General features: G+C 19.0%; 3 protein-coding genes across 3 annotated transcripts; 2 read left to right on the top strand and 1 right to left on the bottom strand.

Moving 5' to 3' along the window:
* Window positions 1–1446: 1446 nt before the first annotated feature.
* PRELSG_1008000 (transporter, putative) lies at window positions 1447–3390 on the top strand (the record flags this gene model as incomplete). Its single annotated transcript, XM_028676995.1, has 1 exon — window positions 1447–3390. One exon carries the CDS (start codon window positions 1447–1449, stop codon window positions 3388–3390), a length of 1944 nt encoding a protein of 647 aa, XP_028533429.1.
* Window positions 3391–4606: 1216 nt separating this feature from the next.
* PRELSG_1007900 (conserved Plasmodium protein, unknown function) lies at window positions 4607–6453 on the bottom strand (the record flags this gene model as incomplete). The annotated part of the gene is made up of 3 exons (XM_028676994.1): window positions 4607–5044; window positions 5224–5365; window positions 6437–6453. The coding sequence occupies 3 exons, from the start codon at window positions 6451–6453 to the stop codon at window positions 4607–4609; spliced, it is 597 nt and encodes a 198-aa protein (XP_028533428.1).
* Window positions 6454–8653: 2200 nt separating this feature from the next.
* KASbeta (karyopherin beta, putative) lies at window positions 8654–12025 on the top strand (the record flags this gene model as incomplete). Its single annotated transcript, XM_028676993.1, has 1 exon — window positions 8654–12025. One exon carries the CDS (start codon window positions 8654–8656, stop codon window positions 12023–12025), a length of 3372 nt encoding a protein of 1123 aa, XP_028533427.1.
* Between the last annotated feature and the right edge of the window lie 722 nt (window positions 12026–12747).

Genomic DNA, 12747 nt, shown 5'->3' with positions numbered 1-12747 from the left:
GCATATATATATATATTTTAAATTTTGTAAAATTTTTTTACTATATATGATTTCATTTATGAAATTTTATGCTATAATTTTTACATTATTTATTTTCATATGTATTAATATAATATATATATTTTTTTAGTTGTACATTTAAATAACTAAATAAAACTTTTTGTTTTAAATGATAAATCAACTAAAGTATTAAAACAAAAAAAATCAATAAAAAAAAAAAAAATATTTTTAATTCAAAATGGTTAAATTTTAATTATATAACGTGCATATATAAATCATAAGTACATGTTTTTTTTAATGAATTAATTTTTTATTTGGCCAAGAATACATAGATGTATTTATTTACATATTAAAATATATATTTTATTTATATGATAGAAACAAAAGAAGTATTAGTAAATATTTTTTCTTTTTCTTTTTTTTTTTTTTTTGGCATTTTAATTTTTAATATTTAAAAATATAAATATAAATATATAATTTCATCAAAATTTTTTACATTTTTTATTTCCTCATTTTATTGTATTATTTAATTATTGTATTAAAAATGCCTTTTATATAATTGATATTTTATAAGCATTATCTTATTTTTATAGAAATAGACACATGAGAAATAATTTGAAAAACACATTTTAACTTTTTCTCTTTATATATATATATTTTTTATATATTTTTAGAATTTAATTTATTTAATATTTACTATAGATTTATTTTTTTTATAGTATTTTTTTTCTTTTTTTGTTTTAAATAAAATTTATATATATTTATATGTACATCTTTTAGGAAAATTTCAGAACATTTTTACTTTTAAACAAAATATTTTCATAAATATATTTTGTTTATCTTAGTCATAATGGGTATCATTTTTTTTTTAATATAATTTGGATGTATTTTTTTTTTTTAGTTACCATAGGTTTTTTTTATTTTATCTGATAGTTGTATGATTTTTCAGTATATTATTATTTGTTAAAATATATTTATATATTGCTTGCTTTGATATTATTATATGATTTTCATTAAATATCTTAAATATTATAATTTTTCATTTGTTTTTATTTATCGTTTTGTCTATATCAATTGATTTGTTGATATTAGATTATTTAGTTAATTTATTGATATAATTACATTATGTGAAGTTATGTAGTTACTTCATGTATTATATTAATGTAAGAATTTTTAATGATATTGTATTTTTTAGTTATTTTAGGATGAGTATGATAATATTTAATAATATAAAGTTTTTGTGAATGTAGTGATTTTTCAGATATGCAATTTAGATAAAAAAAAATTTTTTTTTCTTTTTAAAATATAGATATATATATACACACATATATGTTAATGAAAATTAATGAAAAATTAAATATCTAACAAGAAAATAAGAATAAGACAATATAATATATAAACAAATATAAAATATTTGATAGAAATCTAAATTGATAATATATAAAAATGATTTTGGATTATGAGAAAAATGAAAGCAAAAATACGGATTTGCAAGATTGCAAAAGAACAATTATAGAATCTGTTAATAAAAAAAAGGATATAGAAATGATTGATTACAATATCAACAATAAAAATCCATTTCAAAAAGAAGTAGAAATGATAAATCAAAAAATAAAATTATCTAATCATGATAATGATTATGATAGAAAAATTATTAAAAAGGAAGTATATAACTTAAATAAATTAAAAGAAGAAAAAAATAATAACAATAACAATTATAAAGAAAAAGATATAACTTTGGTAAATACTGAAATAGATACAAAAAATGTTCGTCAGATATATCAGCAGAAATTAAACTCAACACAATCAACTATGAATATTGATACGAATCCATCAAATAGTGATAGCGATGAATTGATTGATAATGTAGATAGTCAAATGGAAATTTTTAAAAATAAAAATGAGCAAGAAGGAGTATTAAATGTAAATAAAGAACCTTTCGATAATTCATTATATATTTTAGATAATTTAGATGATGTAAGTGAAAATGGAAAAAATTTTACATTTTATCAAAAATTAAAAATGTGTTTTAATTATTTTGGTCCTGGATGGATAGTAGCCATTGCATATTTAGATCCTGGAAATTTATGTAGTAATTTAAATGTTGGCCTAATTAGATCTTCAGATAGAAATTTAGAAAAAGATTATACGGGTTATCACTTGTTGTGGATTTTAATATATGGTCATTTGCTTGGATTTTTATTTCAAGTTTTATCTATGAAACTTGGTCATGTTACAGGTTTAGATTTAGCTTCTATTTGTTATAAAGAATTTGATAAGAAAATTTCTTTTTTTTTATACATATTTGTACAAATTGCTGTATGGGGAGCTCATATTCAAGCTATAGTTGGAACTTTTGTAGCAATAAATTTAATATTTGGTATATCAGTTAAAATAGCAATATTTTATACTATATTTGAAGCTTTGATTTATAGTTTTTTAGAGAATAAAAGTGTGAAGTTATTAGAAAATGTATTAAGTTTACTTATTGGATTACTGGCAGTTTGCTTTTTCATTAATGTTTTCATGACGTCTATTAACTTTAGAGAACTAGTCATTAGTGTTGTATATCCGAGAATACCTAAAGGGAAAGAAATTGATGCTTTAGCTCTTTTAGGAAGTATAATATCAGCTCATATTTTTTATTTACATACGAATTTAACTGCGAAAAAAAAGTCTGTGATATCCAATACAAAGAAGTTAAAAAGATATAATACATTAGGGACTATTGAATCAGCAGGAGCTTTGTTTTTGTCATGCTTAACTAATTGTATTATTGTACTTACATTTGCTGAAGTTAATATGAAATCATTTGATAGAAGAGATCAGTATAGTTTGTTTACAGCATACGAAGTGATCAAGAAATCCTTTGGAAAAATTTCGATGTACATATGGTCATTTGGATTATTAAGTAGTGGCAATAATTCAAGTTTTATGTGTGAATATGCAACAAAGTCAATTTTTGAGGGTTTCTTAAATAAAAAGGTGAATACTTTTCTTAGGGTTTTATTTTTCCGTTTTTTTTTATTTTTTGTTGTTTATTTATTTTTATTATATGATAAGTATTCAATTGATCAGTTAACAAATTTTATCAATGTTATTCAAGTTCTTTTATTGCCACTGGCTATTGTGCCTCTTTACCGATTTAGTATTCACAAAAATGTTTTGGGAGATTTTAGGCTGAAAAAATATTTCAAATATTTTGTTTTCCTTGTAATTATTGCTATTATTATTTCTAATTTAGTGCTTACAACTCTTGATGTTACACAAAAGGATATCAGTATTCCTACTATCACAATAATGGTTGTTTTTTCTATTATTTATTTTTATTTTATTTTATTTATTTTTAATTTGCCTATTACTAAAATTTACTGCCAAGAAAATAATTAAAAGTTATTTTATTAAAAGCAGCAATTTATTATTAAAATTATCAATTTTTTTTTTTTTTTTCAAATTTCTTTAATATTCATATACAATAAATGTTATTTGGATAAATGCACGCAATTATAACTTTAAATAATTTTAATAAAATAATTTTAATTATTATTATTAATATTATGAATTCTATCATAATTTATAACTAATAATATTATGATAATTTATATAATAGCTATTATTATTAGCTACACTATCATAATACTATTTTATTCCATTATTAAAATTACTAATATTACTGGAATTAAAATATTAGTATTATTAATTTAATTAATATTAAAAATAAAAAATATATATTATGATTAGTGCTATTATATGGTTATAACTTTTTTTTTTTTTGAAATGAATAGTAAGTTTTAAATTTACTATAAATATTTTAGGCCATAAATGTAAAAAGAAGTATTTGAATGTAAAAATTTTAAATATAATTAAAAGTGTTTGTTAATTTTACTATAAATTTTTTATTATAAAATGTTTTTTTTCATTTAATTTTCAATCCTTTAAGGTTGACATAATTCTATTATAAAATGTCTATATGAGCATGTTATAATTAAAAACATAAAAATAGGAATTATTTCAAAAGAAAAAAAAAAAAAGAAATAGCTAAATATAAAATTCACTTAAAGTTCAAAAAAAAGTCGTTATTACTTTACTATAAGATATAAATTATTTTGTATAGATATATTGAGCTATTTATCTTTTTCTTTTTTTTTTTTTGTTCTTAAAATATTCCATTTTAAGTAAAGCTTGTTTAAAATCTGTGCAATTTTTTTTTGTTAGATTTGATAAAGTATAATGAAACTATTTGATAATATTATAAAATATAAAAATAAATAAATAAAAATATTAAGTTTATAAAAAAAAAAAATTTTTAATTTAGAAAAAATACAGAAAAATATATATATATATATATGCCATATATTTTTGAGAAAAAAATATTCACAAAAATTAAAATGTATTAAAAAATTAAAAAAAAATTTCATAGTAATATTTACACATACAAATATATAAAATTTAGTTGGTTATATATATGTATATATCTTATAAATTAAAATAGTAATTTTTGTTAGAATTTATATATTAATAAATAAGATTTACCTAAAATTTTATTATTTTTTATCTTTACAAAATTTATAGATATATTTATAATAAATAATGATTTCTATATATTCTAATGTAAAAAACTTACTAATTCATTTTCTGTTTTATTATATTTCTTATAATTTTTGTTTTCACAATTTAATGAATTTTCTTTATAATTAGGAGATAAGTGACTACAGTTGACGTTAATATGATATGCATATTTTTGACCATTTTCATTTTTCCCCTTATTTCTATTAAAACAACAATTATCTAAATTGTTTTTTTTCAAAATTCTCTGAGACACATAATTATTACTTAATAATATAAGTATAGAAATTAATGATATAGCGATATGGAACTTTTGTAAAAAAATATTTATTTTTTCATTAATACTAAAATGCCCATGTGAAATTATAAATAATGTAATACCAAATATACCCCATATAAGTAAAAACATATTTTTTAATTGATAATAATTAAAAAGAATGCATAGAAAACATATTGGTGTCATAACAAATAACGCTAGCTAAGAAAAAAAAAAATATATATATATATATATATATATATATATATATATATATATATGAAATAATATTTTGTTCAATAATATATTGTTAATTCGAAAAAAAAATTAAACTTATTATATGTATGGTAACAAAAATATAAACCTAAACTATAAGAATATAATAATATATTTTTATTTACTATATCAGATATGTGATTAAAGTAAACAATTTCGTTATCTACTACGTTAAAAATTGACAATGCAAACATCATTATAGGTATTAAAGTACAATCAATTAAGCAGATTATACTTGCTATTGACGACACTTTGTTCAAACTTAATCTAAAATACATAAAATTATAAAATATAAAATTTTATTGTAATAAAAAAAAAATATATATGTACATATATTTTAAGTAGGAATATATATACAAAATTCCATAATAGGCAAGTCTAAAATACATCTTTATGAAAAAAAAATTTTTAAATCATATTTATATATATGATAAAAAAAAAAAAAAAATTACATTTATTTAAATTTAAATATTATATATTACTTAAATATAATTTCTTTAATTCTATGTAAATCAAATTTTTATTCATAGCAAATTATTTAAATTAGTGAGTATATTACATTGATTATTATCATAATACTTTTATAAAACAAATTACTAATTAAAAATTACATAAAATTGCTACTTAAAACTCATAATGATATAAAAAATATAAATTAATTGATACTTTATATGAATTAAACGGAAAAGAATTATATATGATATCTATGACAAAAATAACAAAAAGAAAAAAATTAACGAAAAATATAAATGAAAAATAAATATTAATTAATAAGCATATATATTTTGTAATTGCTATTTTTTTTTAATTGAATAGATTTAATTTTATTTATTTATAAATATATAATAATGCTATTTTAATTATATAAATTAGGTACATATATTTTAGTAATATACTTTTTTTTAGTACCATTTTAATATTTTCAACTATACATAATAATAATAAAGGATATTTCCATAAATAAAATAAATAAAAAGTTATATGAACTTGAATATAAAATAAAACAAAATTAATGGTAGTTCATAAAAATTAGAATGATAAGCAAAAATAAATATTAAGAGTATTGGATGCCATTTCATAATAATACGAATTTATACATTAAAATATTAATAAAATTTAATAAATTTAAAATTTTAAAAAAAAACTAAAATAAAATTTCGTGTTTTATTTTGATATCTTCAATTTCTTCAATATATATATTTTTTCTTTTTAACTTAGATATTCCATATAACTTTTTATTTATTTATAATATAGATACACATATATATATATATTATATAGAGCTTATTAAGCTATTAATGATACAATTAACATTTATTCAATTTTTTTATTGGTTACTTCGTAATTTTAATCATATTTATAAAAAGGGAAAATTTAATATATGTAAGAATATTTCTGAACTGTACCCCTTTATCTTTTTTAAAATTTTTTTTATAATGAGAACTAAAGACTTCATACAAAAAGGAAAAAGGAAAAAGAAAAAAAAAAAATTAAATGAATAAAAAAATCATAAAAAAGTATATTTTAAAAAAATAATTATTTAATATATTACATTATCTTAATAATTTCTCTTATAAATACATAAACAGACAAGAAGAATTTGCAATTTTTTTTAAAAAATACTTAGGTCGTCTTTTATTAATAAAATTATCAAAAAAAAAATTTCCTTTTTTCGTTTCTTAAAAAAAACAAAAATAAAATATCATTGCATGCATTTTACAATATATAATATAGCGATGTTCTTTTTATACTTAAAATGGAAATTTTAATTTCAAATGATATTGTTTAAAAAAAGTCAAATCTAAGCTTTTTATTTTGAATTATTTTTTTTAGTAGATTTAAATTTTTTATAATAAAAATATTAAAAAATGCGTCAATATTTAAAAGTATATTTAAAAAAATAAACTAATATCTTTTGATAAAAATATTTTTATAAAAAAAAAAAAAGGAATATATAAATTCTTAATAGATAAGGCTTAGTTTTTTTCTTTCCTTTTTTTCACCAAAATTTCCAAAAAAAAAAAAAAAGAAAAAGGCTTTTTAATAAAATTTGCACTTTTTAAATTGTGGTTACTTTTATTATTTACTGAGTAAAAAAAAAAAAAAAAATTATCTACTTCAACAAATGAGGGAAAAAAATGCATATATATATATATAATAAATGTAAGTATAAAAATATTTAAGATAAAAAATATCATATATTTTTTATTATTTAAGAACACGCAAAAAAAAAAAAAAAAAATAAAATAATAAAATAATAAATAATATAAAGATTTATGAAGCAAAAATGTGAAATTATATAAAAGAAAAAATTATTAATGTAAATAGTAATATAAAAAAAAAAAAATTATTGAATAAAAATGTAAGGCTATATCAATAAAACACTATTAAAAAAAAAATTATATATATATATATATAATAAAAGAAGGTTTTATTAAATAAAAAAAGTATTTTTACATTATAAAAAAAAGACTCACATTAAGTAAAAATTTACATAAATATTAATAAAGTATATAGATATTATAAAAATTTTGTCCTATAACAAAAAAATATACAGAAAAAAAAAAAAAAAAATTGTTTTTTTTATATATTTTAAATAGGTGAATTTAAAAAAAAATTTTCTTCAATATGTTTTATTTATAAACAATAAATATACATATGTGAAATTAAACATTTTGATATCAACAGTTAAATACATTGTAATATTTTTAATATATACAATTAAATAAATGGATACAATATACATAAAAAATAAAAAAATCACATGCTTTTGATGAATGCCTTGAGTGTATGAAAGCAATTGTTTTTATGTATCTTAAAATTAAAATAAAATGTTTATAAAGTTTTATGCATATATATATATGGATACATTTTTATATTTTTTCTTAAATTTATTTGGATGTTTTTTATTGACACCGTTATTTATGAAAGATAAATAACTTCCAAAAAAAAAATTTTTTTTTTTTTTTTTTGACTAGTTTTAATTTTTTTTATTTTATATTTATACGCAAGTATTTTATTTATGAGTTTTTTTATTTTTCATATATATAAGTATATATCTCATTTTATAAATTTTATTATTTTATTTTTTTTTTTTAATTTTTTTCATTTTAGCAGTTTAAAACATAAAAAAAAAAATTTTTTTAAATATTGGAATGTTATCCAAAAAATATATATAAATAATTTGTTTATAATTAAAAAAAAAAATTTTTTTTTTTATTATTAATTAGTGAAAAAGTTTAAAAAGAATATATATATATATATATACTACTACTACTACTAATAATAATAGTAATATATAAGTAAATACGGTAGAATATTTATAAATGATAATATATATATAAAAAAAAAAAATTATATATATATATATTTTATATAGTTTTGTAATATTCTTACTACATATAATTTTATATACCTGTTTTAAGTTTTTATGTACATTTTTCTTTAACTGTTTATATTTTATTTATTGTATATTTTTATAATATATATATATATATATTTATATATGTATATATATATATATATATATAGTGTGAGAGAGGTCAAGAGAAAGTGATGGATAAGATAGCAGAAATTATTGAAGGATTAAGCAGCTCTGATAGTCATATAAGAAATGAATGTGAAAAAACGCTAAATTTTTATAAAAAAAATGATTTAAATAACACGGTATTATCGATTTTGAAGTTGTTAAAAAGTCATAAAGATAGTCAAGTACGATTACAATGTGCCATTTTAATAAGGAATATTTTTCGTGTTTATATAAAATCCACAAATGTGGAAACAGAAGAAAAAGAAAAGAATGAAAATTCTGTTTTAAATTCAGAAGAAGAAAACTATTGGGAATTATTACCAGATAACTTAAAAAATATTGTGAAATCAGAATTAATTAGCAATATAGGAACGGAGACAGATAAAATGGTACGAAATAATATATGTAATAATATCATTGATTTATCATCTAAGTTACTTCTAAATAACCAATGGCCTGAATTAATAACAGTTACTTTTGAGTTTTGTAATTCTAATAATAACGATGTATTAATAAGTGGATATAAGATATTAGGAGGGGTTTTAAACTGTGTAACGGATGAATTGGAAGGAAAGCATGAAATAATTTCATCTATATGTATGAAAGGATTAAATGCTTCAAATGTTCAAGTAAGGGGGGAATGCATCAATTTAATATCTTGCATAGTAGAAGATAATAGCTCTTTATTAATCAAAAGTGTTCAGTCATGTATTCCTTTAATATTGCAATCATTAAGTTTAATGGCAAAAAATAGTAGTTCAGATATTTCGGTTTTAGAAGAATGCGAGAAAGTTCTTCAGTCTATTGGAAAAATGATTGATTACAATGCCAAATTTTTTTCAAAACATATTTCTAATTTATGTGATATATTGTTTAGCATATGTATGAAAGATGAAAACGAGTTGAATTACGATTTCGATAATAGTTTGAAATCATTGAGTATTGAAGCATTAGTTACGATACCAGAGAGAAGACCAAAAATGGCTCTATCTGTTCCTCATTTTGTTGATAAAATTATCCATTTGTCTATGTTATTTATGCTTGATATAAATAATGATTGTTTTAATGAGTGGATGAATTCCATAAAGGAAGGAAAAGATGATAGCCAAGAACTTTATGATATAGGAGAAGAATCATTAGATAGAGTTGGTAAGGCATTTAGTGAAATTGAAGAAGCAGAATTCATTCATATTTTATTTAATAAAGTTTCGGAATTTTTAATGAAAAATACATGGGAACATAAATATGTTGGAATTATGGCAATTGCTCAAACAATTGAATATTTACCAGAAGAAGAAATAGAAGAACAATTAGAGCATGTAATTAAAATGTTACTACAAGTTTTAACAGATCAAGATGTTAGGGTCAGATATGCAGCGTGTCAGGCAATAGGACAAATTTCATTAGATCATCAACCATATGTTCAAAAAGAGTTCTATAGTGAAATATTACCAGCATTAATTAACACTATGAATGATGTACATTTGAGAGTTCAATCACATGCTACAGCAGCATTTGTTAATTATGCAGAGGAGTTAGAAAAAACAGCTTTATTACCTTATTCAGATATTATTATTGATATTTTATTACAAAAATTAAACTCTTCTAACTACTTGTTAGTACGAGAACAAGCTGTAACAGCAATAGCAGTTATTGCAGGAGTTATAGAAGAAGACTTTTTGAAATATTATTCAACTGTTGTTCCAATGATGAAAGATATAATTCAAAAAGCCGTTTCAGATGAAGAAAGAACATGCAGAGGAAAAGCTATTGAATGTATTTCAATTATTGGTTTGTCTGTAGGTAAGGATATATTTTTAGAAGATGCTAAAGAATGTATGAATGCTTTGTTGCAAATTAGTAGTGGAAAAATGGATCCCGATGATACCGTAAAAGAATATATTCAAGAAGCTATTGGGCGTATATGTAGAGCATTAGGAAATGACTTTTATCCATATTTAAGTAATATTGTACCAACTATTTTATCTGTTTTATCAGTTTTACCGAAGCCATTAACGGATGACGAAGAAGATTTAACTATAACTATGGTATCTAATGGACAGTATGTGGGATTGAAAACCTCATTACTTGAAGATCAAGAAAAAGCCTTAGATTTATTGATTATTATAATTGAAGTATTAAAGGAAAATTATAAAGAATATATACAAGCTACAGCTACAGCAGTTTTACCTATGTTAAATTATGAGTTATCTGATGAAATAAAACAAAAAGCATTAACTGCTGTTAGTGAATTAATAGATGCAGCTAGAATATTATCAGAAAAAACTGACAACAATAAGTCTATGCTACATGCAATTTTAACAGCTTCTGCCGAAAAAGTATTAAAAAGTTTATCAGAAACGAAATTGGATGATAACTATGAATATATATTAGATGTAATGATTATTGAATCTCATGGATTATATATGTGCTTACAAAAAGCTGGTGCAGATATTTTACCTGAAGGTACGTTGAAATTATTTTTTAACCAAGTATTTAAGTTATTAGAATGCTCAACAGATAGGAGAATTATTTACAATCAAAAGAAAAATAATGAAGATGTAGATGAAGATGAATTATTAATAATTGATAGGGAGGAAGAATTAGAACAAAATTACCGAACAAATTTATTAGATATATTAGGTGTGTTAATTAAACATCACCCCACGCAATTTTTAAATACTTGTTGTGAAATATGTATAACATTTATTAATAATTATTTAAGCTCTCCCAATGCTGAAGATGTAGCATTGGCATTATATGTTTGTGATGATTTGTTGGAATTTTTACAAGAAAATAGTGTATGCTTATGGGAATATTTCATGAATCCATTATTGTTAAACATTAACCATTCAGATGATAAAGTAAAACAAGCTGCGTGTTATGGGGTTATTCAAGCAACTAAAATTGAAGCATTTGGTAAATATGCCAATATTGCTGTAGAATATCTTTTGAAGTTAATACATCAAAATAGTTCTAATAAAAAATCAAAAGAATTTATTTCAGCTATCGATAATGCTGTAGCTGCTTTGGGAGATGTTGTTTTAATGCATACATCCAAGTTTAATAATGCAGAAGAATTAATTAAAATTTGGTTAAATAATTTACCAATAAAAGAAGATGATGCAGAAGGAAGAAGAGTTCATAAAAATTTAATTGACTTAGTTTCACAAAATCATCCACTTCTATTTGGAAAAGACGATTCAAATACATCAAAAATTATTGAAATATTTTTAACAATATATGAAACGGATTTCTCGGACACTGATTGTAACAAAAAAATTTCTTCATTAATAAATTCATTAGATCAGTCTTATTTAAATAATTTAGCAACTTCTGCGTTGACACATAAGCAGGCTAAAAAATTGAATCATATTTTAAATAATAACAGAAAATAATAAAAAAGTAATTTAAAAAAAAAAAAAAAAATTAAAAAAAATTAAAACCAAAAAAAAAAAAAAAATTGCATCAGAATATGTTAGAAATAATAAAAACATGCAAATAATTATAGATATCTACAAAAATATATATATATATTTTAAAAGAAAAAGAAAATATATATTTTTATTTATAAAATTTACATATTCACGTATTTATATTGTACGAATTTTTTTTTTTTTTTTTATTATTATGTATTTAGATTATTACATTGATTTTTATATTTTTTCTTTTATACATTAATTTAAACAAATAGTTATATTTATATATACAATATGTAATATTTAAAAATTAATATAATACATTATATACTTTAATTTTATGAAATTTAAATTTTTTTTTTTATTAACAATAATAATTATAAATAAATTTATAAAATATATTTTTAATTAATATTAATTTTTTTAATTCTCATTATGTTTTAATTTTATGATTCTTTTTTTTTTTTATATAGAAAAAAAATTAAGATAAAAATTTTTAATCATAATTTAGTATTATCGAGTATATCAATGTAAAAGCTATTATACAATAATAAAAAAAAAATTTTAAATTTGAACCTTTCCTATTTAGTATTTTCATATAAACTAATTTTATAAAAATCTTTATAAAGAAATATATTATTATATATTTTATAGTATTAATTACTCTTTTCAATTTTAGGTTTTCCTAAATAAATATATAT

The sequence above is a fragment of the Plasmodium relictum genome, assembly GCF_900005765.1.
Source record: "Plasmodium relictum strain SGS1 genome assembly, chromosome: 10".
Taxonomy (NCBI): domain Eukaryota; phylum Apicomplexa; class Aconoidasida; order Haemosporida; family Plasmodiidae; genus Plasmodium; species Plasmodium relictum.
The sequence above is the reverse complement of the archived record's forward strand: the minus strand, read 5'-3'. Positions and strand labels throughout refer to the sequence as shown.